General features: G+C 45.2%; 2 protein-coding genes across 2 annotated transcripts; both read left to right on the plus strand.

Moving 5' to 3' along the window:
* The first annotated feature begins 6 nt into the window (after positions 1–6).
* On the plus strand, positions 7–26,876 carry LOC115592701 (zinc finger protein 37-like). The gene is made up of 2 exons (XM_030435754.1): positions 7–1,021; positions 26,586–26,876. Exon 1 carries the CDS (start codon positions 137–139, stop codon positions 1,010–1,012), a length of 876 nt encoding a protein of 291 aa, XP_030291614.1. The 5' UTR covers positions 7–136; the 3' UTR covers positions 1,013–1,021; positions 26,586–26,876.
* LOC115593016 (gastrula zinc finger protein XlCGF57.1-like) lies at positions 23,701–27,769 on the plus strand. The gene is made up of 3 exons (XM_030436331.1): positions 23,701–23,721; positions 24,452–24,595; positions 25,344–27,769. Exons 1-3 carry the CDS (start codon positions 23,701–23,703, stop codon positions 26,574–26,576), a joined length of 1,398 nt encoding a protein of 465 aa, XP_030292191.1. The 3' UTR covers positions 26,577–27,769.

Genomic DNA, 27,769 nt, shown 5'->3' on the forward strand with positions numbered 1-27,769 from the left:
GTATTCTTGCAAAACATGTGGTAAAGATTTCAGGACTATTACTCAGTTAACAATCCACATAAGAGTCCACACAGGTGAGAAGCCGTATTCTTGCAACACCTGTAGGAAGACTTTCAGGTCTTGTGGTGGGTTAAAAATGCATACAATAATTCACACAGGTGAGAAGCCATATTCTTGCAAAACATGTGGGAAGACTTTCAGGTCTTGGGGTGACTTTAAGAAACATACGAGAATCCACACAGGTGAGAAGCCGTATTCTTGCAACACCTGTGGGAAAACATTCTCCGATTCATCTGGTTTGAAAAGTCACATGAGAACTCACACAGGTGAGAAACCATATTCTTGCAAAACATGTGGGAAGACTTTCAGGTCTTGTGGTGCCTTAGAAAAACATACGAGAATCCACACAGGTGAGAGGCCGTATTCTTGCAAAATATGTGGGAAAGCTTTCACGCGTGACAGTGCCTTAACAGCTCACATGAGAATCCACACAGGTGAGAAGCGGTATTCTTGCAACACCTGTGGGAAAACATTCTCTGTTTCATCTAGTTTGAAAGTCCACATGAGAACTCACACAGGTGAGAAGCCGTATTCTTGCCAAACATGTGGGAAGACTTTTAATATAAAAAGTAACTTAACAGTTCACATGAGAACTCACACAGATGAGAAGCCGTTTACTTGCCAAATATGTGGGAGGAGTTTTTATGAAACCATTGGCTTGACACGTCACATGAGAACTCACACAGATGAGAAACCGTTTACTTGCAAAACATGTGGGAAGGCTTTTAGTAAAACCAGTCACTTAACAACTCACATGAGAACTCACACAGGTGAGAAACCGTTTACTTGCGAAACATGTGGGAAGACTTTTAACCACACCAGTAGCTTAATGCGTCACATGAGAACTCACACAGGTGAGAAACCGTTTACTTGCAAAACATGTGGGAAGACTTTTACTCAAACCAGTAACTTAACAACTCACATGAGAACTCACACAGGTGAGAAACAATAGTTTTGCCTGGTGAAAGTTTGTCTGATCAGTCTGCTTTGACAAGACATTTGATGACACGTACAGGCGAGTAGCCTTGTATTTCCAAAGTATAGACTTAGACTTAGACTTCTCTTTATTGATCCTTTTGGGATGACTCCCGCAAGGAAATTGGATTTCCAGCAGCCTACAAGTAGAAAAACGGAGGTACAAAACTAAATATAGGAAGTAAAACAATAAACAGTAAACAATAAACTCCTTGAACTAACATTTTCCTGGATAATACAGCTGCATTAAGAAAAAAAGTGCCTGCATCCAAGCTGTTCCTTTATATTGTTTTTATTTTGTTGAAACAAAGTATATACTTTCATACGGCTCTGTCTTATTCTGCATATGCTATTACAGTATTGTCCTCCACCTTCCTTGTGTTAGCAGGTGAGTGTGACGCTGCACTGTGACAGCAGACCCTCGTGTACAGCAGCTGAAGTGTGTGAGAGGCAGCACACGCTTGGTGCCTCCATATCATCACTGCTTTTTTCATATTAGTTACGTTGTCATGTTAAATGACGTGGACGTGTTGCTTGTCTATTTCACAGCGTTCAGCATCTCCTGTATCGGCTGTTTTACATGCTCTGCTGTATGAGACCCATGAAACTAGTGCGCATACTGCACGTTGTAACTCGAAAGTGGAGTCAATGTGATGTAATGTCGAGGTGATAAGGGCATACTGGGGATTCAAAAACCCTGATCCTCTACCACGGAGATGAGCTGGTTATCCAGAGCGATTATTGAATTACCTCTCTGTAATGTCAAAAATGTTAGACCTCATGTGATTTTTTTTTTTTTGCTTTCAAAACACACCTGTACAGTCAGCTGGCTTCCTAACAACACCTGAGCCTTCAATCAGCACAAAAGGGCTCCTAGGAACAAGGCACTTGTTCACATTATTGAGAGGGACTACTTTTACTCACCATGCCAAAGACAAAGGAAATCATTCTTGAGCTCAGAATGAAGATCGTGGAGGCTCATAATAAGAGGGAAGGCTATCCTGCTATTTCCAAGTGTTTCACAGTGTCTAGAACCACTTTACATTGCATCATTGTGTAGGAACAACAGCCCTTATGTCTCCATCACGAGGCTCTGCTTCCTTTCCCCGTCCTCTCACCTCTCACCTCTCAACCAGAAGACAAGATTAATTTAACAAACAAAGCCTATCTGTTTGACCGAATATTCGTTTCTCTTCCCCCCTCCAAAGAAGATGAACTCCTTCTTCCTCAGGCCAAACGAGGTCCAGCACGAGGCCTCTTCTCTCTATAGAATAGGACGATGTGTTGCCCTCTTGCTATAAACAGATCACCGGAGACCCTCTCTTACTAATTTAACGACTAAGCACAATAGAGTCCTCTCTCTCTTCACATCAGATGACAGGAACTGGGGGTAGATGTTGGTTGGGGTAGAGATGACCCAGCCCCCCCTCACAGGCCAAGCAGTTTTTATTACCCTGTCTGTGACATTTCAATCTTTGCTGCATTCCCTATACTCATCCACATTTCATTATGTTCTGAATAACTACTAACTACAATTTCATCTTCTTAATTTTATCAGATACCCAAATAGCCTAAGAAGGCCATACAATAGATCCTTCCCATGTTATTGTCAAGCCCAAATGAAGTTTATTACTTAATGCATTTGGGGTTTGAGAGAAAACAGCCTCCACCTTTGCGAGGGCACAGACTTACATATCATGATCCTCTTTGTGTGTAATACTTGTGTTATTTACCAGTTAAATGTCTGATATGTTTTGTTAAGATAGAACAAGGAATATGTATAAGTCCTTGGTCCTACTGTGAATTGTATGCTTTATTGTTTATGTTGTACTTTATTGTTTTATGCCTTAATCATGTTTTTAATTCTTTCATTCTTGGCTCATAACCATGTTACATCTTTTAACAAAGACAAAAATTCGACTTTTAAAATGGTAAAGTTTTTGGGAAGTTAAAACACGATTTTGAAACATTAAAACAAAAGTGTAGTTAAATTAAAGTGTTGTCGGTCAAAACTCATAACACAGAAGGAGTATTGTCAGCCAGCCCTACCCCCTGTTCTCAGTCTGTCTGCTGTAGCTCATAAAAACAGAGAAGATGCTCTGCACGCCACCTTCGGCCCTGACTTCGGTCATGATGTCGGTCACTGCTATTCTTTCACTACACTTCTCTGTCTTCTCCTGCTTCTCTCTTCTCTTCTCTTCACTTCTTTGTTTTTCATTTTTATTTTTATTTTTAAAGTAATCCTTACTTATATTTTTGCAACAAGCTCTAAGAAAAGCGAATTGAATAACTACTTTAAGTGCTCTACTTTTATCCAAGTCTTTAATAGAACAAATTCTTTTCTTTTTGATTTTTAATTTGATTTTAATATAACGTTAAAGTATCACCGCCTGATCCAGAAGAAGCTGAATTATTGAAAGGATCAGAACTTGAGAACCACCTTGAAACATCAAGAAAAAGTCTTTTTCAAGACTGTGATCATCTGATGAAGAACGTTGCAGTCCATCGTCTGCCTCAGAAGCCGTGCAAGGAGTCTCCAACAAAAGAGACTTTGTGTGCTCCCAGCTGAGATCGACTCTGCCCCCAGCGCTTCCAAGGCAGGAAACCCCGCTGGGCCTCCGGACCAAGAGTTCCTCAACAGAGTACCGGCCTTCCCTCTGGCTATTGGACCGACGCGCCGTGCCGTGGTCCAACCCAGAACTCTCAAAGAGACCAAGCTTCAGTGCCTCCTGACTCCCAGACCAAACAGGCTGAACGTCTTCATGCAGCTGGATCCACACACGTGAGAATGAGTGGTGTCTAAAGTTCTGACTTCTATCTTATGAACTTAAGAAAGTTGAGGTTAGGGTCTCGTTAGTATTAAAAATTACTCCCGTAATATTTAATATATATAAACCCGACCCTTTAACTTTACCATCTGCCGACGGTCACATAATTTATTTCTTGCTTATTACAGTCTTTACCTTTTCTGTTATCTGTTGTTCGTCTAAAATTGTCAGTTCATTTATGTTACCCCAAATTATTTAGTCAATAAACATATATAATCATTTGTCTTTGTCTGGAACTTAATTTTAAAGTGGAGAACCGATGGATACGTGCAAAGAATTCAATGCTTCAGAATATTGAGATTGAGTAAATTGATTTGAAATTGATAGTCTAGCTGTCCAAGTCAAACTTGTACAGTTAGATGTTTGGAATAGTTCCCTCCGGCCTATTCCAGTAAATCAAACAACGGAGGTGGTGCCCCATCTACGAGTGTAAAATTAATCACCAGTGATTAATGACCTTTATTATCAAGCAGTGATAGTCCCCTACATTTATATCTATGGTGCCGTCCATGTGAGGGCCGTATAGTCTCCTACAATTGCCAAGTACGAGGAGACAAATTCTGTAAGCAGATTAATGATAAGGAAATGGAAAAAGTTGATGTTAGTCAAGATGTTGATGAATTAAACATCTTGGTGCTAATCCTAACCCCAGCTTCAGGCTCAGGTTGAAGATATATTCCACAATCCTGCACAGCTGGTCTGCACAGGACCTGAGGAGCCTGGAGCTGATCCCACCTGGACCTGTAGCCTTCTTCACCTTCCTCTGTCGCTTCCTGTCCTGACATTTTTATCAGTCCTATATAATCTTTTTAATTACATTACTTTATATTCTTGTATTCATTTATTGTTTCAAGCGCATTGTTTGCATTGAATCAACCGTTAAAGTTGTTTCCTTCCTGTTTGCCTTCTAAGTGCTCTGGACCTCCACAGCCACCGTAGTGTCGTATGGGCGTGTTTTGTAGGGAGCGTGATTTGTAGCGGCTCTGTCTGATCTTCAGATCACTCACGAGGTAACAGAAGTAAACAAATAATCAAAGGAGCCAACATTGGAAGCAGGAGGAAAAAGGGAGACATCTATATAAATTACAAAGTGTAGTAGGAGATATAGGATGTTATGGAGATGATAGAACAGAACAAGTAATCATGAGCAGAATGAGAATAGGGCACAGTAAATTGAACAGCACACTTAGTCTGATAGGCAAACATACAACGGGTTTGTGTAACTGTGGGGAGAGGGAGACAGTAGAACATGTGGTGATGGCATGTCCTGATTATGAACGGGAGAGGGAGATGATGGCTACAGGGTTGCGGAAGGTGGGAGTAAGGGAAATTAACTTTAATAATATTATAGAATGTGGAAAATCTAGAGAAGGGAGGAGAATCATCTTCAGTTTTCTTATATCAACTGGATTAATTACAAGGATATAGAAGAAGAGAAAACGAGAAAAGTCCAGCAGATGGCGGTATATGCAACATTAAGGATGCCGACTGCCATTAAACACCAAAGAAGAAGAAGAACAGAAGTAAACAGTAGCAGCTAGCAGCATTAGCTGGCTGTGTGTGATGAATGAAGTGAAGACGGTACTGAGTCACAGCGCAGCTCATTATTGAATGAGTAATTAAAGAACAATGAGTTCAGTTGAGAGTTTGAGAGAGTTTGTCAACGAGCGACTAACTGCCGCTGCTGAAGAAATATTCAGAGTTTTTAAAACAACTATCGTCCAGTACGAGGAAGAGATCGATCGGCAGCGCGTCATGCTGGATATCTGCTGGAAACCCCAAGTAAAGTTACACAGGATAGGTGAGTAAAAGTTTCTTATTTTAATAACACTAATGTTCAGAGCCCTGGAGTGGCCACAGAGGGGGACATATGCATCGCAGCCACGTTTCACTACATGGAGCGAACATACGAGTGTTTCCCTCGTTTTGGTTCATTCCACTCCGGGACTCCGGAGGTTCTGAGTGTCCGCTGCACGGCTGGGCTCCGTTCTATAGAAGACCGCGGCGAAACTCCGCTCAGAAAATGATGATTTTACACACAAAACGTTCCGAAACATGTGAGGAGCACTAAAACTCAACAGAAAGAGGTATGTCTCATTCAACCTGTTAGGAAGACATTTCGGCACTGATTTGGAGTCAGTGGGTCAGATGAGATGGAAGCTATTGGGAAAAATTACATTTCACTTAAAAACATTAATGACAAATATTAGGAGCAGAAAAGTCCATATAACAAAGTGTGGCCTAATCACCCAGTGTATTAATACAATTCAGCATCGGTTTGGAGTCAGTGGGTCAGATGACCTGGAAGCTATTAAAACTTTCTGAGTATTTCTGCTTGTTGTTATTCGGCCTTTGTTCTGTGGGCCTCGATGCCCTTGTAAATGAGGGTTGCCTCTCAATGATCTCTGGAGGATAAATAAAGGTTGATTGGTTGATTAAATATTGTCTGTCTTTTGTTGTGTGTCCCTCCAGAGCTCCCACAGCAACATGTCTGTAAAGAGGAGGAGGTTCTGGCTGACCAGCAGCTCTGTAACCAGGAGAGGAACTCCAGTCTGGACCAAGAGGACCCAGAGCCTCCAGAGATTAAAGAGGATCAGGAGGAACTCTGCACCAGTCGGGAGGGAGAGCAGCTTGTACTGAAGGTGGAGACGGATACCGTCATGTTGACTCCAGCTTATGAGGAAAGTGACCACAGTGAAGCAGAACCAACAAGTGACCACCAGCTCCTCTCTAACAACTCTCATGTAGCTGAGAGCCCAGACCAGAAAGGAGGAAAACATGGAGACTCAGGATCAGCTGGAGATGGAGAGCTGAAGGAAAAGAAAAGACGTCACAGAAGGAAAAGTCACAGTGATTATGCAAAAAACTCATCAGACATTCAACATAACACTCACCCAGGTAAAAAGTCCTTCAAATGTGGTACATTTGGAAAGACTTTTAAGGTTACGCCCCAATTGAATTCACACCTGAGAATCCACACGGGCGAGAAACCGTATTCTTGCAAAACATGTGGTAAAGATTTCAGGACTCTTAGTCAGTTAACAATCCACATGAGAGTCCACACAGGTGAGAAGCCGTATTCTTGCAACACCTGTAGGAAGACTTTCAGGTCTTGTGGTGGGTTAAAAATGCATACAATAATTCACACAGGTGAGAAGCCGTATTCTTGCGACACCTGTGGGAAAACATTCTCTGGTTTATCTGCTTTGAAAAGGCACATGAGAACTCACACAGGTGAGAAACCGTTTAATTGCAAAACATGTGGGAAGACTTTTAACCAAACCAGTCACTTAATATGTCACATGAGAACTCACACAGGTGAGAAACCGTTTACTTGCAAAACATGTGGGAAGACTTTTAACCAAACCAGTGGCTTGACACATCACATGAGAATCCACACAGGTGAGAAGCCGTATTCTTGCAACACCTGTGGGAAAACATTCTCCGATTCATCTGGTTTGAAAAGTCATATGAGAACCCACACAGGTGAGAAGTCGTATTCTTGCAAAATATGTTGGAAGACTTTCATGTCTTGTGGTGACTTAAAAAAACATACGAGAACCCACACAGGTGAGAAGCCGTATTCTTGCAACACCTGTGGGAAAAAGTTCTCTGATCTATCTGCTTTGAAAAGGCACATGAGAACACACACAGGTGAGAAGCCGTTTACTTGCAAAACATGTGGGAAAACTTTTTATCAAACAGGTCACTTAATACGTCACATGAGAACTCACACAGGTGAGAAACCGTTTACTTGCAAAACATGTGGGAAGACTTTTACTCAAACCAGTAACTTAACAACTCACATGAGAACTCACACAGGTGAGAAACAATAGTTTTGCCTGGGGAAAGTTTGTCTGATCAGTCTGCTTTGACGAGACATTTGATGACACGTACAGGCGAGTAGCCTTGTATTTCCGAAGTATAGACTGAGACTTAGACTTTTCTTTATTGATCCTTTTGGGATGACTTCCGCAAGGAAATTGGATTTCCAGCAGCCTACAAGTAGAAACTTTGCAGAACTTTAACTTTAAATGAGCTACTTGAAGAATCCTCAGAGGATCAATATACACAGGAGAAATGATGAGCTGATGCTGAATGTGAACAATTTCCCCTTGAGAAGATGTCAAAATATGTTTGTGTCTATCTTTATGCTGATTTGTCCATATTTGTTAACATGATTATTAAAAAGTCGAGTTAATCGCTCTCATGTGTCCCACTTATTATCGCTCCTCCTGTCCTGCTTTTATATAAACAGCTATGTGTTAAATACTTGTAGATTTTACAGTAGCTTCCATGTACAGTTGAGGTCAACATTATTAGCCTCCAGGAATTATGGAACATTTTCCTAAAATTGTGAGCCTTCAATCAGCACAAAAGGGCTCCTAGAAGGCACTTGTTCACATTATTGAGAGGGACTACTTCTGTCCAGGGTCTGATGGGTCTGCAGAGATGTTTCCTGCCCGTTTCCTGACTCTGGATGTGTATAGGTCCTGGATGGTGGGCAGTTTAGCACCAGTGATTTGTTCTGCAGTCTGTTCCTGTCCTGTTGGGTGACTGATCCAAACCAGACGATGATGGAGGTGCAGAGAACAGACTGGACTATTGCCATGTGGAACTGGATCAGCAGCTCCTGGGGCAGAAAGTTCATCCTCTGCTGGGCTTTTTTAATTATGAAGTCTACATTTTGGGCCCTCTTTAGGTCCTGGGAAGTTCCCAGGAACCTGAAGGTTTCCACAACAGACAGGGAGTTATTGAAAATGGTGATGGGGGGCAGTGTACGGGGCTACTCCTGAACTCCACTGTCATCTCCACATTTTTGAGCGTGTTCAGCTCCAAATTGTTCTGATCACACCAGAGGGCCAGCTGTTCCACCTCTCGTCTGTAAGCATGAGGCTGACAACTGTTGTGTCAGCCTCAGCTGCTGCCTCCTGTCTGTCAGGAAGTTTGTGATCCACTGATAGATGGAGGCTGGGACAGTGAGCTGGGTGAGTTTGGAGTGGAGGATGTCTGGGATGATGGTGTTGAACGCTGAGAAGTCCACAATCAGGATCCTAGCATGTGTCCCTGGGGAGTCGAGGTGTTGTAGGATGTAGTGCAGTCCCATGTTGATTGCATCATCCACTGACCTGTTCTGACTCCGATATGCAAACTGCAGGGGGTCCAACAGGGGGCCTGTGATGTCCTTTGAGTAGCTCAACACCTGTCTCTCAAACAACTTGATGCCCACAGACGTCAGCGCCACGGGCCTGTAGTCATTGAGTCCTGAAATTGGTGGTTTCTTGGGGACCGGGATTATTGTGGAGCTTTTGAAGCAGGAGGGGACTTCACACAGCTCCAGTTATCTGTTGAAGGTCTGGGTGAAGAGGGGGGCCAGCTGGTCAGCACAAACCTTCAGACAGGAGGGTGAGACGCCGTCTGGACCAGGAGGTTTCCTTGTCTACTGTTTTCTGAAGAGCTGACACACATCCTCTTCACAGATACTGAGTGATGGTGGGGGGTCAGTAGGGAGGGATGAGGGTGGTGCAGGGGGTGATAAGGGTTGTTTGATGCTGGAGAGGGTGTTGGTTGTGAATGTTGGCTTCTCAAACCTGCAGTAGAAGACATCAACCAGCTCACACCTCTCAATAATGAGGCAGCCTTGTTAGCTGAGAAGCCAAGTACCACCCTGTTCCCTGGTGCATGAGTCCTTTTTTAAGTCCATTCGTTCATACCGGCCTACTTCCTAGTTGTTTACTTGTGGGGACTGAGGGCCCCTCCATTCAGTGAGAGAAGAACAGGACGGGTCTGCCTAACACCACTGGTGAAATATCACTCGAGTGTGTGTGTTGCGTGACTTTAATGATGTCATCTGAAGTGGACCGGCAGGTCTCTCTATACTTAGATGGGAATGTATACATTGAGTTAACTCCGAACCTCTTAACTGAGGGTACCGTCAGTTGTGATGCACACTACAGGGCTGTTTATGGCTGTTTAATGTCTACTGGACATGGGACATTTACGTTCCCACACTTACTTAAAGGGAAGCATCTGGTTCTGTCTCTTCCCATCCTGTCATTGTTATTAGTCCTATATAATCTTTTTAATTACATTACTTTATATTTTTGTATTAATTTATTGTTTCAAGCGCGTTGTTTGCATTGAAAGACATTTATTGTTGTGAATCAACCGTTAAAGTTGTTAAAATTGTTTTTTTTTCTGTTTACTTTTCAAGTGCTATGGGCCTTCACAGCCACCATAGTGTTCTGTTCTGTTCATAGCGGCTCTGTCTACTCTTCAGATCACCCGAGGTAACAGAAGTAAACAGTAGCTGCTAGCAGCATTAGCTGGCTGTGTGTAATGAATGAAGTGAAGACAGTACTGAGTCACAACGCTGCTCATTATTGAATGAGTAATTAAAGAATAATGAGTTCAGTTGAGAGTTTGAGAGAGTTTGTCAACGAAAGACTAACTGCTGCAGCTGAAGAAATATTCAGAGTTTTTAAAACAACTATCGTCCAGTACGAGGAAGAGATCGATCGGCAGCGCGTCATGCTGGATATCTGCTGGAAACCCCAAGTACAGTTACACAGGATAGGTGAGTGTAGCAAGTGTGAAGAATTAAAAGAAATATAAACATATATGTTCACAGGTCCACTAGGGGGCGATGAGTAAAGTTGTTACCTGTTGGGAATTCTATAGATGAGAAGAAGAGTATAAGTCCTCTGTACTGTGAGAAATGGTGTGATTGAGAGATACACTGTGTTCGTCAGGAACAAAATAAACTTCCCCCGTGTTCGGCAAGAAGTCTCCCGTGAGTTACTACATAAATTGCGACAAGGATAAAGCACAGCGGATGCCTCGTGTGGATGCAGACGAATGAGTAAGACTCACTGCTAAGTGGCTAAGAACCAGACTTTGTAACCAAGGAAGAAAAGCATGGTGGCAGCTAGGGTAGGAAGCACCGCTCCCTTGATGGCCAAACCCAGTCGTGGGAGGAATATTGTGAAGTGCTCCACCATTTTTTTGAAGCTAATGAGATCGACGATGCAGGTCGACGGAAAGCTATCTTGCTCAGTTCAGTGGGCAGTCAGGCTTACAGCCTCAGGAGGAACTTAGTCAGCCCCGCTAAGCCAGGAGACAAGTCGTTCGATGAACTTGTCAAGTTATTAAAGGACCATTTTCAACCCCAAACCGTGTGTGGGCAGGGGGTGGGCCCAGATCAGTGGCCATGTTGTAGGGGAATGGTGACTGGGCTCGCTCCATGGCCGAGTACTCAGAGAGGGGCGCTGGGACTTTCTTCAGCCTACTAGCATGCCACCGTGATCTGTCGTTGAGCAGAAATGTGGCAGGGCCAAGAAGGTGACTGATCTGTTTGGGTTGGGACCAGAATGAGGCCATCTTGTTGTGTCGCTGTGGCCGTCGAGCCCTGACCCAGTCAGAGAACTGAAGGGACGGTGGCCTCGCCCTGCCCTTCTTGTCAACCCTTTCCCTCGTCTCCCGCTGCCGTGCAGCAACAGTCTCTCGGATTTGGGTCAGGGAGGGTGTGGGGAAGTCACTATGTGGTGCTTGGAGCCTGTGCAGTGGCAGTCCTAATTCTCGTCCGAGCATCAGAAACGCTGGTGATACCAATGTGGGGGAGTGATGGCTTGCTCTGTAGTGCAGCAAGGTCTGGTTGAGTGCCTCCTTGAATGCACAGCCTTGGGCCAGGTGTGCACGAATTCCATTCTTCAGTGTTGCATTGAAACGCTCTACTCCACCATTGGCCTGTGGGTGGTAAAAAGTGGTTTGGATGTGCTTGACACCCCTGCTGGCGAGAAAGTCAGAGAACTCCGCAGATGTTATTTGCGGGCCATTATCTGTTGTTATGGCCCGAGGCACACCCCAGCGGGCAAAGAGGCCATCCAGAATCGGGACCGTGACGTGTGACGTCACCGTCCCCACTGGCACATCCTCCGGCCACTTAGAGTGAAGGTCATAAACGACCACCAGGAAGCGCTGGTGGTAGGGAACACTACGGCCATGGATTTCCCCACAGATGTCCAGATGTACATGTTCCCAGGGGCGTGAAGGCCAGGGGAGTGGTTGTAGAGGAGGGGTTGGTGGGGGTCCGGTTTTCCCACTGAGGAGGCTGGACCAGATGCTCAATATCGTGGTCGATGGCTGGCCACCACACCAACTCACGGCACCGTTGCTTGAGTTTCACGATTCCCAGGTGTCCTTCATGTGCCATTGACAGGACCCCTGCACGCAGAGTGTTTGTGATGACGGTGCAGAGCCCCCTCGAGACACGTGTCTGCCCAGCAGGAGAGCTCATCTTTCACCCGAGCAAACGGTTTCAACTCAGGGATGCGGGACGGCCAGCCGTTTCTGATGTAAGTGCACAGTTTGGTTAGTATTGGGTCTCTTCCTGATTCAGTGTTCAGTTCCTCCAGTGTGACTACTGGCTGTAATGGTATATAGAGCGTTTAGATGAGAGCTGGTTCTTCATCGTGTGATGGTACAGAAGGGTTTGGGGCTGCGATGGAGCGAGAGAGGAGATCTGCCACCACATTTTCCCTGCCCGGCATGAAGATGAGGTCATAGTGGTACTGCCAGAGGCGTTCCGCCCAACGATGGAGTCGGAGAGGCTTGTGTCCCGAACCTGACGTGGAGAGCACTGTTGTGAGGGCCTGGTGGTCCATCCTGAGGGTGAAATGACGGCCATAGACATACATGTGCCACCGCTCGCATGCCCACACACAGGCCAATGCTTCATGTTCACCCACGGAGTACCGCTGCTCATTGGGTGTCAGGGCCCGAGATGCGAAGGCGATTGGCCTCTCCGTGCTGTCATGAAGCTGCGACAGGACGGCTCCAACTGCAGCAGTGGAGGCATCGCAGGTTGGGCTGGAGAGGCTGAAATGGGCGAGGACAGGAGATGAGGTTAATTGTGTTTTCAGCATGGTAAAGGACTCAGTGCACTGTGGTGACCAGTCCCACGGCTCCTCCTTCTTCGGCAGGTCTCTCTATACTTAGATGGGAATGTATACATTGAGTTAACTCCGAACCTCTTAACTGAGGGTACCGTCAGTTGTGATGCACACTACAGGGCTGTTTATGGCTGTTTAATGTCTACTGGACATGGGACATTTACGTTCCCACACTTACTTAAAGGGAAGCATCTGGTTCTGTCTCTTCCCATCCTGTCATTGTTATTAGTCCTATATAATCTTTTTAATTACATTACTTTATATTTTTGTATTAATTTATTGTTTCAAGCGCGTTGTTTGCATTGAAAGACATTTATTGTTGTGAATCAACCGTTAAAGTTGTTAAAATTGTTTTTTTTTCTGTTTACTTTTCAAGTGCTATGGGCCTTCACAGCCACCATAGTGTTCTGTTCTGTTCATAGCGGCTCTGTCTACTCTTCAGATCACCCGAGGTAACAGAAGTAAACAGTAGCTGCTAGCAGCATTAGCTGGCTGTGTGTAATGAATGAAGTGAAGACAGTACTGAGTCACAACGCTGCTCATTATTGAATGAGTAATTAAAGAATAATGAGTTCAGTTGAGAGTTTGAGAGAGTTTGTCAACGAAAGACTAACTGCTGCAGCTGAAGAAATATTCAGAGTTTTTAAAACAACTATCGTCCAGTACGAGGAAGAGATCGATCGGCAGCGCGTCATGCTGGATATCTGCTGGAAACCCCAAGTACAGTTACACAGGATAGGTGAGTGTAGCAAGTGTGAAGAATTAAAAGAAATATAAACATATATGTTCACAGGTCCACTAGGGGGCGATGAGTAAAGTTGTTACCTGTTGGGAATTCTATAGATGAGAAGAAGAGTATAAGTCCTCTGTACTGTGAGAAATGGTGTGATTGAGAGATACACTGTGTTCGTCAGGAACAAAATAAACTTCCCCCGTGTTCGGCAAGAAGTCTCCCGTGAGTTACTACATAAATTGCGACAAGGATAAAGCACAGCGGATGCCTCGTGTGGATGCAGACGAATGAGTAAGACTCACTGCTAAGTGGCTAAGAACCAGACTTTGTAACCAAGGAAGAAAAGCATGGTGGCAGCTAGGGTAGGAAGCACCGCTCCCTTGATGGCCAAACCCAGTCGTGGGAGGAATATTGTGAAGTGCTCCACCATTTTTTTGAAGCTAATGAGATCGACGATGCAGGTCGACGGAAAGCTATCTTGCTCAGTTCAGTGGGCAGTCAGGCTTACAGCCTCAGGAGGAACTTAGTCAGCCCCGCTAAGCCAGGAGACAAGTCGTTCGATGAACTTGTCAAGTTATTAAAGGACCATTTTCAACCCCAAACCGTATGTGGGCAGGGGGTGGGCCCAGATCAGTGGCCATGTTGTAGGGGAATGGTGACTGGGCTCGCTCCATGGCCGAGTACTCAGAGAGGGGCGCTGGGACTTTCTTCAGCCTACTAGCATGCCACCGTGATCTGTCGTTGAGCAGAAATGTGGCAGGGCCAAGAAGGTGACTGATCTGTTTGGGTTGGGACCAGAATGAGGCCATCTTGTTGTGTCGCTGTGGCCGTCGAGCCCTGACCCAGTCAGAGAACTGAAGGGACGGTGGCCTCGCCCTGCCCTTCTTGTCAACCCTTTCCCTCGTCTCCCGCTGCCGTGCAGCAACAGTCTCTCGGATTTGGGTCAGGGAGGGTGTGGGGAAGTCACTATGTGGTGCTTGGAGCCTGTGCAGTGGCAGTCCTAATTCTCGTCCGAGCATCAGAAACGCTGGTGATACCAATGTGGGGGAGTGATGGCTTGCTCTGTAGTGCAGCAAGGTCTGGTTGAGTGCCTCCTTGAATGCACAGCCTTGGGCCAGGTGTGCACGAATTCCATTCTTCAGTGTTGCATTGAAACGCTCTACTCCACCATTGGCCTGTGGGTGGTAAAAAGTGGTTTGGATGTGCTTGACACCCCTGCTGGCGAGAAAGTCAGAGAACTCCGCAGATGTTATTTGCGGGCCATTATCTGTTGTTATGGCCCGAGGCACACCCCAGCGGGCAAAGAGGCCATCCAGAATCGGGACCGTGACGTGTGACGTCACCGTCCCCACTGGCACATCCTCCGGCCACTTAGAGTGAAGGTCATAAACGACCACCAGGAAGCGCTGGTGGTAGGGAACACTACGGCCATGGATTTCCCCACAGATGTCCAGATGTACATGTTCCCAGGGGCGTGAAGGCCAGGGGAGTGGTTGTAGAGGAGGGGTTGGTGGGGGTCCGGTTTTCCCACTGAGGAGGCTGGACCAGATGCTCAATATCGTGGTCGATGGCTGGCCACCACACCAACTCACGGCACCGTTGCTTGAGTTTCACGATTCCCAGGTGTCCTTCATGTGCCATTGACAGGACCCCTGCACGCAGAGTGTTTGTGATGACGGTGCAGAGCCCCCTCGAGACACGTGTCTGCCCAGCAGGAGAGCTCATCTTTCACCCGAGCAAACGGTTTCAACTCAGGGATGCGGGACGGCCAGCCGTTTCTGATGTAAGTGCACAGTTTGGTTAGTATTGGGTCTCTTCCTGATTCAGTGTTCAGTTCCTCCAGTGTGACTACTGGCTGTAATGGTATATAGAGCGTTTAGATGAGAGCTGGTTCTTCATCGTGTGATGGTACAGAAGGGTTTGGGGCTGCGATGGAGCGAGAGAGGAGATCTGCCACCACATTTTCCCTGCCCGGCATGAAGATGAGGTCATAGTGGTACTGCCAGAGGCGTTCCGCCCAACGATGGAGTCGGAGAGGCTTGTGTCCCGAACCTGACGTGGAGAGCACTGTTGTGAGGGCCTGGTGGTCCATCCTGAGGGTGAAATGACGGCCATAGACATACATGTGCCACCGCTCGCATGCCCACACACAGGCCAATGCTTCATGTTCACCCACGGAGTACCGCTGCTCATTGGGTGTCAGGGCCCGAGATGCGAAGGCGATTGGCCTCTCCGTGCTGTCATGAAGCTGCGACAGGACGGCTCCAACTGCAGCAGTGGAGGCATCGCAGGTTGGGCTGGAGAGGCTGAAATGGGCGAGGACAGGAGATGAGGTTAATTGTGTTTTCAGCATGGTAAAGGACTCAGTGCACTGTGGTGACCAGTCCCACGGCTCCTCCTTCTTCAGGAGCTGCCGGAGGGGTGCTGTCGTTTGTGAGTAGTTGGGCAGGAAACGCAAATAATAAGCCGTCATTCCCAGAAACAATGCAACCTGTGTGGTGGAGGTTGGTTCAGGGATGTGTTGTCTTGCGTCAGTGTTGGAGGAGAGAGGTGCAATGCCATCGGCTGAGAGGTGGAATCCAATAAAGTCCACAGCCGGTACTGAGAAAAGACATTTCTCCACGTTCAGTGTCAGTTGATATTTGGTGAGCGCCACAAACACTCTGTGTAAGCAGGCATCATGGGTGGCTTGGTCTGGCCCATGTACCACAATGTCATCCAGGTAAACTGCTGTCCCCGGGACCCCAGCGAGAATTGTGGACATGACCTTTTGGAAGCAGCTGGGGGCAGAGCAAAGGCCAAACGGCATGCGTGTGTACCTGAAAACCCCAGCGTGTGTCACAAATGCTGTCAGGTCCCGGCTAGCCGGATGAAGGGGAACTTGCAGGTAGCACTGGCGTAAATCCAACTTTGAGAAGACTGTTGATCCATGGAAAAGAGAGGTGAGCTCCTCAGCTGAAGGTAAAGGGTATTTGTCTGGAATGATAGCTTTACTGACCTGTCGCAGATCCACACAGACCCGGAAACCCCCTGACTTTTTCTGTGCGACCACCAGATTTGAGATCCAATGTGCTGCATTTATTGGCTCGATGATGCCCTCTTCTAGCAGGGAGGTGAGCTCTGCAGTGACGCCCTCCCGGAAGGTGAGTTGCAGGCGCCTGAGGGGTTGAATAACTGGTGTCACTGCAGGGTCAACCAGGGGCCAATGAGTGAATGCTGTTAAGCAACCCAGGCCGTCGAACAGCGAACATAATTGGCGAGACCTGCATTATAGCTCTTCCACTATTGTCCATCAGGGAGAAGCCCAGTGCAATGAAGAGATCAAGGCCAAGAAGGTTGGTCCCCCGCTGTGCCACATGAAAAGGGAAGGAGGGAAGGTGCGTTGTACCATAGCGGACAGGCAGGTCAATGGTGCCCACCATCTCAATGGCAGAATTTGCATATCCCCGCAAGCTTGTGGATGGGGGTCCCAGTGGCATGCAGGAAAAGAATTTCTTGTATGTGGCCAAATTGAAGAGTGATGCCGCAGCTGCGGTATCCAGAAAGAGTGGCACGCTTACCTCCCCCAGCTGCACTATTCAAGTTTTGAATGATACTCGTGTAGAACGGATATTACTAATCTCTGTGTTTCCGGAAGTGGACTCGGGAAGCCTGTGCTGCTGTGCCTCATTGGTTGGAGCTGAACGACAGACGTAAGCTAAATGGTTAAATTTAGAACAGTTGCTGCAAACCTGTCCACGGGCAGGGCACTGTGATGCTCTTGTAGTATGAGAATTGGATCCACAGTTGCTGCAATTGCGTCTGGGGCCCACAGTGGGGCGCCGTCTATTCATTTGTGTCACACCGCGGTGAGGTTCGTCCTGTCTTGGGTTTTCTGTCTTGTGAATTTCATGTTTTCTTTTGAAAAGTAACTCTCCTCTCGTTTCAGGTCACTTGCACTTCCTTCTGTGTCACCGGTCTGACGTCTCCCCTAATCCCTGATTGTTCTCACCTGTGCTCCCTCCCCTGATGTGTATATAGTCTGTGTCTTCCCCTGTCTCGTTGCCAGAGTAATTTCGTCCTGCGTGTACCTCAAGCCCTTGCCACAGACATTGTTTCCAAGACCAAGAGTGTTTGTATTCTCGATTCCTTTGTTTTTTTTCCTCAGAAGAGTGATTCCTTATTTTGTAACTTTTTCCAGCTCAGAGTGAAGCTAGGTTTTGTTTGCCGTTGATTTTCCTCCTTTGGGAGTGTTTTCTGTTATTTTGCATTTTTGGTTGTTGTTTGATTTCCTCCTCTGGAGCGCCTTCTGTTCTTTGTTATTAGATATTTCAGTGCAGAGTAATCTTTTGTAGCCCCTGTATCCTCCCTTTTGGAGCGTTCTTTGTTGCTAATATCATAGTTTAGTCCTCGTCAGAGTAGATCAGTTTTCGTCCTTTTATTTTTCCCTCCATTTGGAGCGCTTTCTGTTTTTTGTTTTTTTGTGTTCTCCTCGCCTCATCCCCCTTCCCTTTTCCCCTTCTTGTCCCGCTTTATATAGAGTTTCATAGCCATTTTGTTTGTCACTCATCTCTCAGGAGAAACTCAGGTTTCAGAATAAAATCTTGGTTTAACTGTTCTCGCCCTGCTTCTGAGTCCTCCTTCCAGCCTAGGCCTGACAATTTGTTGCACAGGCAGGCTGTCATCGCTATCAGTGGGCGAGAAAACTGTGATGTTTCTGCGCGCTGCAGCTGTTGTGCTAACGCTGCGTGGTGAGCAGGGCTGGTCAGCAGAATAGAGCATTGTAGAGCACATTCCACTTGTAATGCTATTTTGATTGCATCAGTCAGTGTCAAATCATCAGGTTCCATAAGCAGTTTTTCGCGAATCTTGTCACATGACATGCCTTCTATCAGTTGGTCTCTGATCATTTGGTCATGCATGCTCCATACTCACAGGCTCGTGCCAGCTCACGTAGATCAGCTACAAAAGTCTGTATGGACTCGCCGGGTCGTTGGTGGCGCTTCCTGAGTCTGTACCGCCGTATCAGGACATGTTGTTTTCCGGAGAAATGGTCCGTCAGCAGTTTTACTGTAGCCTCGAAAGTTGTTGCTGAGCCAAGCACTCCAAGAACACGCTGGCCCTCGGTACCGAGGCAGTGGACGAGGATAGTGGTCTTTCGCTTGTCGGGAAGCTGGTCGTTGGAGAATCCGAGCGCATCAACATAGGCATTAAAACCTGTCAGCCACCGCATCCATGGTACTGCGGGTTCCACGGGCACCACAAGAAACACTTTGGGTGGGAGAAGGCTAAATCCAGCCATCCTAGTCACCAAATGTTATGTGTGAAAAACTGACACGCACACACGTTTACCTTCAGAACATATACTGCACTTTACTTCAGTCTCATGTGTAGATCAACACTTCCTCGTTTCCAATGCCCGCGCATTACACATAACATTGCATCCCATAATAATCACACATTCTCTTAAAGGCACCTTAACCACTATTTAGCAACATACAGCAAACCCCATGTATCAGTGTGACCATGTTATTAGAACATAACAAAACCCAGCAAGATTGTGCAGCGTTTCAAGTTTAATTCCAGAAACAGAAAGCATGGAGAAACAGTTATGGAATATATTGCTGTTCTGAGGAAATTAGCACAAGACTGCAACTATGGAGACAAGTTATCAGAGATGATACGTGACAGAATGGTCTGTGGCATCGGAGATGACAATATACAGCGCCGACTGTTGTCAGAGCCGGATTTGACCTTCGACAAGGCACTGAAGTTGGCCCAGGCCATTGAGACTGCCGGCAAAGATGTAAAGGACTTACAATCTTTGGAGTTTGCACCCTCACACATGAAGGCACCTCAAGCAGTGCACAAAATGTCAACAAAGCAGACCCCCAGTAGGCAGCAGCATCAACAGAAGGCTTGCTACAGGTGTGGAGGTGTTCAGCACGGGGCTGGGGACTGTAGGTTTATTAAAGAGACCTGTCATAAGTGTGGTAAGGTTGGCCACATTCAGAAAGTGTGTAGGTCCAAATGCTCAGCTAGTGATTCAAAGACTAGAGGGGGTGGATTGCAAACAGGTAAGCAGGGGAGAACTGAGGGAGCAAATTGTGTCAGCCAGAGGGAGGATGACAAAGATGGCATTGATACAGATGAAGTCATGTTCACACTGTACAAAATAGATGAACTTGATGTCCCAGCTGAGGAGCCATTTATAGTGACATTGACGGTTAATGAGACAGACACACAGTTTGAGATGGACTCAGGTTGTGGGGTAACAGTAATGAACCACTCGGTGTTCAAAACCTTAGGGGGAAAAGAGGCACCAAAACCACACCAATGTCGGGTGAGACTCAGAACGTACACAGGGCATAAAGTTAAAGTCTTGGGAGCAGCTAGTTAAAGTGAAGCACAAAGGGTTAGTGCAAGATTTACCAGTAGTAGTTGTAGCAGGTTCAGTCCCCAGTCTGGTAGGCAGGTACAGGATTAGGAGGCTAGGCTTACAGTGGAGATCAGTACCCCAGATCCATCACGTCCAGGAAGAGACCTCAGAAGAGGTACATTGGAGACCAGATCCCCAAATCCACCAAGCAAAAAAAGAGACTTTAGAGGATGTACTGGGGGAGTATAGGGAGGTTTTCAAAGATGAACTGGGAAGATTTAGAGGCCCCCCAGTGAAAATATATGTGGACAAGGAAGCAGCCGCCAGGTTTTTTAAGGCCAGGCCCGTCCCATATGCCATGAGAGGAAGAGTTGAGGCTGAACTCAACCGTCTTCTCACCCAGGAGATTATTGAACCAGTAAAACATGCGGAGTGGGCCGCACCTGTGGTCCCTGTATTAAAAACAGATGACACGGTAAGACTGTGTGGCGATTATAAACTGACTGTAAATCAGATCTCAAAACTTGAACAGTACCCAAATTCCCAGAATTGAGGAATTGTTTGCTACGCTTTCAGGTGGACAGAAGTTCACAAAGTTAGATCTGAGTAATGCCTAGACTTGTAGTTCTCGAGACCGCTTTTTTGTGGTCTTGGTCTTGTCACAGCCTCGACTGTCTTTGGTCTCGGTCTTGTCTCGGTCTTGGATCTCTCGGTCTCGCAATGTCTCGGACTGGCCGAGCGGTCTCGAAGGGATGTGTAACCTATAATATCCAGGCAGACACAGTTGGTACCAATCACATGCATTTTGTGACACGGGCGGCGTTGGCGCTCGTCCCCCGTTTGGCCATTGAATAGCTTTGACTTCAGCTAACGAAAGGCTGTAGCATTGGATTTGGATTTCAGTGTTTCCCGCTGAAAACCACTGCCACCACCATGCGTGGTGACGCTTATGTTCTACAACTCATACAAAATGGCTAAAAAATAGTTGGGTTTTTTTTGGTCTCGGTCTCGGCCTCGGTCTTGAGCTGAACAAGTCTTGGTCTTGACTTGGTCTGTCTTGGTCTTGCGCTTGTCTTGGTCTTGATACTCTCTGGTCTTGGTAGTGTCTTGGTCTCGGTTTAGGCGGTCTTGACTACAAGTCTAGAAATGCCTATCACCAGATTCCTTTGGAAGAGGAAGCAAAGAAATATGTGACCATAAACACGCATAAGGGGTTGTTCACATACAGAGTGCTACCGTTTGGCATTTCATCAAGCCCAGCAATATTCCAACGGACCATGGAGGGACTGCTGCAGGGCATTCCTCATGTGACCATCTTCCTGGATGACATTCTCCTCACAGGGAAAGACGACTAAGAGCACCTGCAGACTTTGGCCATGGTGCTGAAACAGCTACAGGAAGCTGGTCTCCAACTTCAAAGAGCCAAGTGTTTATTCATGAATGAGGAAGTGATGTTCCTGGGTCATAAAGTGGATGCAACAGGACTGCACCAAGTCCATGAGAAGGTGCAAGCAATCCAAGAGACACCCACACCTTCAAATGTGACAGAGTTGAAGGCATACCTTGGACTGTTAAACTATTACAACAAGTTCCTGGCCAGTGTGTCAACGGTTCTCGCCCCAGTGCACAAACTGCTACAAAAGGACACAAAGTGGCAGTGGGGAGAGGTACAACAAGTTGCTTTTGAAAAATCAAAAGAACTGATGCAGTCCGCTGAAGTACTTGTGCATTATGATCCAGAGAAGGACATTGTGCTGTCATGTGACGCATCACCATATGGAGTAGGTGCCGTGCTGTCACATCACATGCCAGATGGAACTGAGAGACCCATAGGATTCACCTCACAAACATTAAACGCAGCTGAAAAGAATTATTCACAACTGGATAAGCAAGGACTTGCAGTGATGTTTGGAATAAAACGTTTCCACAAGTACAGTTATGGACGGAAATTCACTATAGGGAATTCTATAGATGAGAAGAAGAAGAGTATAAGTCCTCTGTACTGTGAGAAATGGTGTGATTGAGAGATACATTGTGTTCGTCAGGAACAAAATAAACTTCCCCCGTGTTCGGCAAGAAGTCTCCCATGAGTTACTACAGTGAGTAAAAGTTTTTTATTTTAATAAAACTAATGTTCAGAGCCCTGGAGTGGCCACAGAGGGGGACATATGCATCGCAGCCACGTTTCACTACATGGAGCGAACATACGAGTCTTTCCCTCGTTTTGGTTCATTCCACTCCGGGACTCCGGAGGTTCTGAGTGTCCGCTGCATGACTGGGCTCCGTTCTATAGAAGACCGCGGCGAAACTCTGATCAGAAAATGATGATTTTACACACAAAACATTCCGAAACGTTCATCCAGGTAAAAAGTATTTCAAATGTGACACATGTGGAAAGGCTTTTAAGTTTAAGTCCCAATTGAATGCACACCTTCAAACCCACACAGGTGAGAAGAACTTTACTTGTAAAACATGTGGTAAAGATTTCAGAATTTTTAGTCAATTAACAGTCCACATGAGAACCCACACAGGTGAGAAACCTTTTATCTATGAAATTTGTAGGAAGACTTTCAAGCAACACAGTGCCTTAATAGCTCACATGAGAACTCACACAGGTGAGAAACCATAATTTTGCCTGGTGAAAGTTTATCTGATCAGTCTGCTTTGACGAGACATTTGATGACATGTACAGGCGAGTAGCCTTGTATTTCCAAATTATGTTGGAAGTGGTTCAATTCTAGTGTTTCATGCATAATTGCAGAAATTTAACATTAAATGAGCTACTTGAAGAATCCTCAGAGGATCAATATACACAGGAGAAATGATGAGCTGATGCTGAATGTCAAAATATTATAACATTATTAAAAAGTGGAGTTAATCGCTCTCATGTGTCCCACTTGTTATCGCTCCTCCTGTCCTGCTTTTATATAAACAGTTATATGTTAAATACTTGTAGTTTTTACAGTAGCATCCATGTGTGTAACCAAAAAGTTACACACATGGAAAATGTTAATGTCCAATAAAAAAAAAAACTTCATATCCTGCAATCAGTCAGACAACACCTGTAGCTGGTTTGATGAAATTAAGCCATAGATTGTCCAAGTTTCTGTCCAGAAGAACCTCACTAATTACTGCGGGTACAGTCTGTTTTTTGCCTTACATGCAGATTCAGTTGTGTATGAGTCTCATCTGTGCTCATCTCCCCCACAGACAACTATATCATTACATTGTTTTTCAGTCGTGGCACCTTTGTTGACAGATTTCCAGCCTCCACTTCAACCAGCATCTTTTGAAATACTTGAAAAATGCATTTCAGAGTTTTGGGGTATTTGAGGTCCAAGCAAGTAGCAGCAGGCTCTGCTGAGATCCCCAAGTTGGTTGAGTATGATTGAGCCTTCAATGAGGATCCCTACATCCCTGACTTGTCTATCTTCATTAGGCACAAGCTACAGAGCCATCGTCTCTGCTGCCAGAATTTTTTTCCACAGAGCTGAATCATCAAAATTCTGTAGACATTGTAGAGGAAACTGGTTATAGCAGGCAGGATGTCACCAAAATAATAAAAATTACCAAACTAACAACATAAATCATCTACACAAACATCATGTTGTAAGTTGTCTATTATTTTAACTAGCAGACACATGCAGCAACAACAATAATAACAATAATAATACTGACTTCACCACTAATTAAGATATCCATGCATATTCTCATTCATCCAGGTCATGACTGGACTTCGCGATATGTCTGTTGGTGCCATAATGTAGTGGGGGGCCATAAACTAGTTGAGGCATTATGATAGCAAACAACATACAGGTGAGACACAGGTGATGACCAGCAGGTGTATGAAAGGGGAAGGAAATAGTTTTGTGAAAATGGCAGTGGCAGTGTTTTTTTTAACCAATAGAAACTATTGAAAAGAAACATAATCTGTAAAGATAAATCCTCTCTGCAGATTACATCTGTTGAGTGGTACTATGTAAAGAAAAAAGATCTGAACTAAACGTCACAACAATATTGAATAATTTATTTAACATATTAGTTATATGTTAAATACTTTAGTAAGTTAGCTGTTAGTTCAAAGTAGCAGTTTAGAAAAGAGTACCACATTTCTTTGTGGAATTAAGCAGAGTAGGTCTACACCTTAATACAAGGAGCACACAAACTTAGTGTAAACACACTGTGTGAAAAGAGTATAAAGATGGTGCTAATTATAGTTACATGAATTTAAATAACATGTAAGAAATGGAAAAAAATATTAAAAGTCTTTTGAGTCTGCTTAGCAACTGGAGAACATTTGTTGGCCCAATCATTGTCTTGAAGTTAACAACTGTAGTCAGATTTATTTTAAACATGTTCTGAATTAAATGTTTTCAGTCTGAAACGGAACTAAAAGCCTCCGCACTTCCTCAGTCGGAACTTTAGAGCGTGACACCCAGCGGAGGTAAACGGAAGCAGCTAGCAGCATTAGCTGGCTGTGTGTAATGAATGAAGTGAAGACGGTACTGAGTCACAGCGCAGCTCATTATTGAATGAGTAATTAAAGAACAATAAGTTCAGTTGGAACTTACTAACTGCTGCTGCTGAAGAAATATTCAGAGTTTTTAAAACAACTATCGTCCAGTACGAGGAAGAGATCGATCGGCAGCGCGTCATGCTGGATATCTGCTGGAAACCCCAAGTAAAGTTACACAGGATAGGTGAGTAAAAGTTTCTTATTTTAATAACACTAATGTTCAGAGCCCTGGAGTGGCCACAGAGGGGGACATATGCATCGCAGCCACGTTTCACTACATGGAGCGAACATACGAGTCTTTCCCTCGTTTTGGTTCATTCCACTCCGGGACTCCGGAGGTTCTGAGTGTCCGCTGCACGGCTGGGCTCCGTTCTATAGAAGACCGCGGCGAAACTCCGCTCAGAAAATGATGATTTTACACACAAAACGTTCCGAAACATGTGAGGAGCACTAAAACTCAACAGAAAGAGGTGTGTCTCATTCAACCTGTTAGGAAGACATTTCGGCACTGATTTGGAGTCAGTGGGTCAGATGAGATGGAAGCTATTGAAACTTTCTGAGCATTTCTACTTGTTGTTATTCGGCCTTTGTTCTGTGGGCCTTGATGACCTTGTAAATGAGGGTTGCCTCTCAATGATCTCTGGAGGATAAATAAAGGTTGATTGGTTGATTAAATATTGTCTGTCTTTTGTTGTGTGTCCCTCCAGAGCTCCCACAGCAACATGTCTGTAAGGAGGAGGAGGTTCTGGCTGACCAGCAGCTCTGTAACCAGGAGAGGAACTCCAGTCTGGACCAAGAGGACCCAGAGCCTCCAGAGATTAAAGAGGAACAGGAGGAACTCTGCACCAGTCGGGAGGGAGAGCAGCTTGTACTGAAGGTGGAGACGGATACCGTCATGTTGACTCCAGCTTATGAGGAAAGTGACCACAGTGAAGCAGAACCAACAAGTGACCACCAGCTCCTCTCTAACAACTCTCATGTAGCTGAGAGCCCAGACCAGAAAGGAGGAGAACATGGAGACTCAGGATCAGCTGGAGATGGAGAGCAGAAGCAACAGAATAGACATCACAGAAGCAAAAGTCACAGTGATTATGCAAAAAACTCATCAGACATTCAACATAACACTCACCCAGGTGAAAAGTCCTTCAAATGTGATACATTTGGAAAGACTTTCAAGTTTACGTCCCAATTGAATGCACATCTGAGAATCCACACAAGCGAGAAACCGTTTTCTTGCAAAACATGTGGTAAAGATTTCAGGACTCTTAGTCAGTTAACAATCCACATGAGAGTCCACACAGGTGAGAAGCCGTATTCTTGCAACACATGTGGGAAAACATTCTCTGATCCATCTAGTTTGAAAAGGCACATGAGAACCCACACAGGTGAGAAACCGTTTACTTGCGAAACATGTGGGAAGACTTTCAGGTATTGTGGTGACTTAAAAAAACATATGAGGACCCACACAGGTGAGAAGCCGTATTCTTGCGACACCTGTGGGAAAACATTCTCCGATTTATCTGGTTTGAAAAGTCACATGAGAACTCACACAGGTGAGAAGCCGTTTACTTGCAAAACATGTGGGAAGACTTTTTATCAAACAGGTCACTTAATACGTCACATGAGAACTCACACAGGTGAGAAACCATTTACTTGCGAAACATGTGGGAAGACTTTTTATCAAACAGGTCACTTAATATGTCACATGAGAACTCACACAGGTGAGAAACCGTTTATTTGCAAAGCATGTGGAAAGAAATTTAGTAAAACCAGTTCCTTAATAGTTCACATGAGAACTCACACAGGTGAGAAACCGTTTACTTGCAAAACATGTGGGAAGACTTTTAACCAAACCAGTGGCTTGACACATCACATGAGAACTCACACAGGTGAGAAGCCGTATTCTTGCAACACCTGTGGGAAAACATTCTCCGATTCATCTGGTTTGAAAAGTCACATGAGAATCCACACAGGTGAAAAGGCGTATTCTTGCAAAATATGTTGGAAGACTTTCAGGTATTGTGGTGACTTAAAAAAACATACGAGAACCCACACAGGTGAGAAGCCGTATTCTTGCAACACCTGTGGGAAAACATTCTCTGATCTATCTGCTTTGAAAAGGCACATGAGAACTCACACAGTTGAGAAACCATAGTTTTGCCTGGGGAAAGTTTGTCTGATCAGTCTGCTTTGACGAGACATTTGATGACACGTACAGGCGAGTAGCCTTGTTTTTCCAAAGTATAGACTTAGACTTCTCTTTATTGATCCTTTTGGGATGACTCCCACAAGGAAATTGGATTTCCAGCAGCCTACAAGTAGAAAAACGGGGGTACAAAACTAAGTATAGGAAGTTAAACAATAAACAGTAAACAATAAACTCCCTGAACTAATATTTTCCTGGATAATACAGCTGCATTAAGAAAAAAAGTACCTGCATCCAAGCTGTTCCTTTTATATTGTTTTTATTTTGTTGAAACAAAGTCTATACTTTCATACGGTTCTGTCTTATTCTGCATATGCTATTACAGTATTGTCCTCCACCTTCCTTGTGTTAGCAGGTGAGTGTGTGACGCTGCACTGTGACAGCAGACCCTCGTGTACAGCAGCTGAAGTGTGTGAGACGCAGCACACGCTTGGTGCGTCCATATCATCACTGCTTTTTTCATATTCCTTACGTTGTCATGTTAAATGACCTGAATGTGTTGCTTGTCTATTTCACAGTGTTCAGCATCTCCTGTATCGGCTGTTTTACATGCTCTGCTGTACGAGACCCACGAAACTAGTGCGCATACGGCACGTTGTAACTGGAAAGTGGAGTCAATGTGATGTAATGCCGAGGTGATAAGGGCATACCGGGGATTCAAAAACCCTGATCCTCTACCACGGAGATGAGCTGGTTATCCAGAGCGATTAATTGAATTACCTCTCTGTAATATTTGTGGCCATGTCGGGACAAAGGAGTTCTTGAGTCTGTTGGTCCTGCACTTGGGAAGGAGCAGCCTTCCACTGAACAGGCTCCTCTGGTTGCTGATGACGGTGTGCAGGGGGTGGCTGGCATTGTCAATAATGTCCAGCAGTTTGTCCAGTGTCGTCCTTTCTGCCACCGTCACCTGTGAGTGATATGTTGGAGGTGGTTCAGTTGTAGTGTTTCATGCATAATTGCAGAACTTTAAATGAGCTACTTGAAGAATCCTCAGAGGATCAATATACACAGGAGAAATGATGAGCTGATGCTGAATGTGAACAATTTCCCCTTGAGAAGATGTCAAAATATGTATGTGTCTATCTACATGCTAATTTGTCCATATTTGTTGATATGATGATTAAAAAGTCGAGTTAATCCCT

This window comes from Sparus aurata, chromosome 12, assembly GCF_900880675.1.
Source record: "Sparus aurata chromosome 12, fSpaAur1.1, whole genome shotgun sequence".
Classification (NCBI taxonomy): domain Eukaryota; kingdom Metazoa; phylum Chordata; class Actinopteri; order Spariformes; family Sparidae; genus Sparus; species Sparus aurata.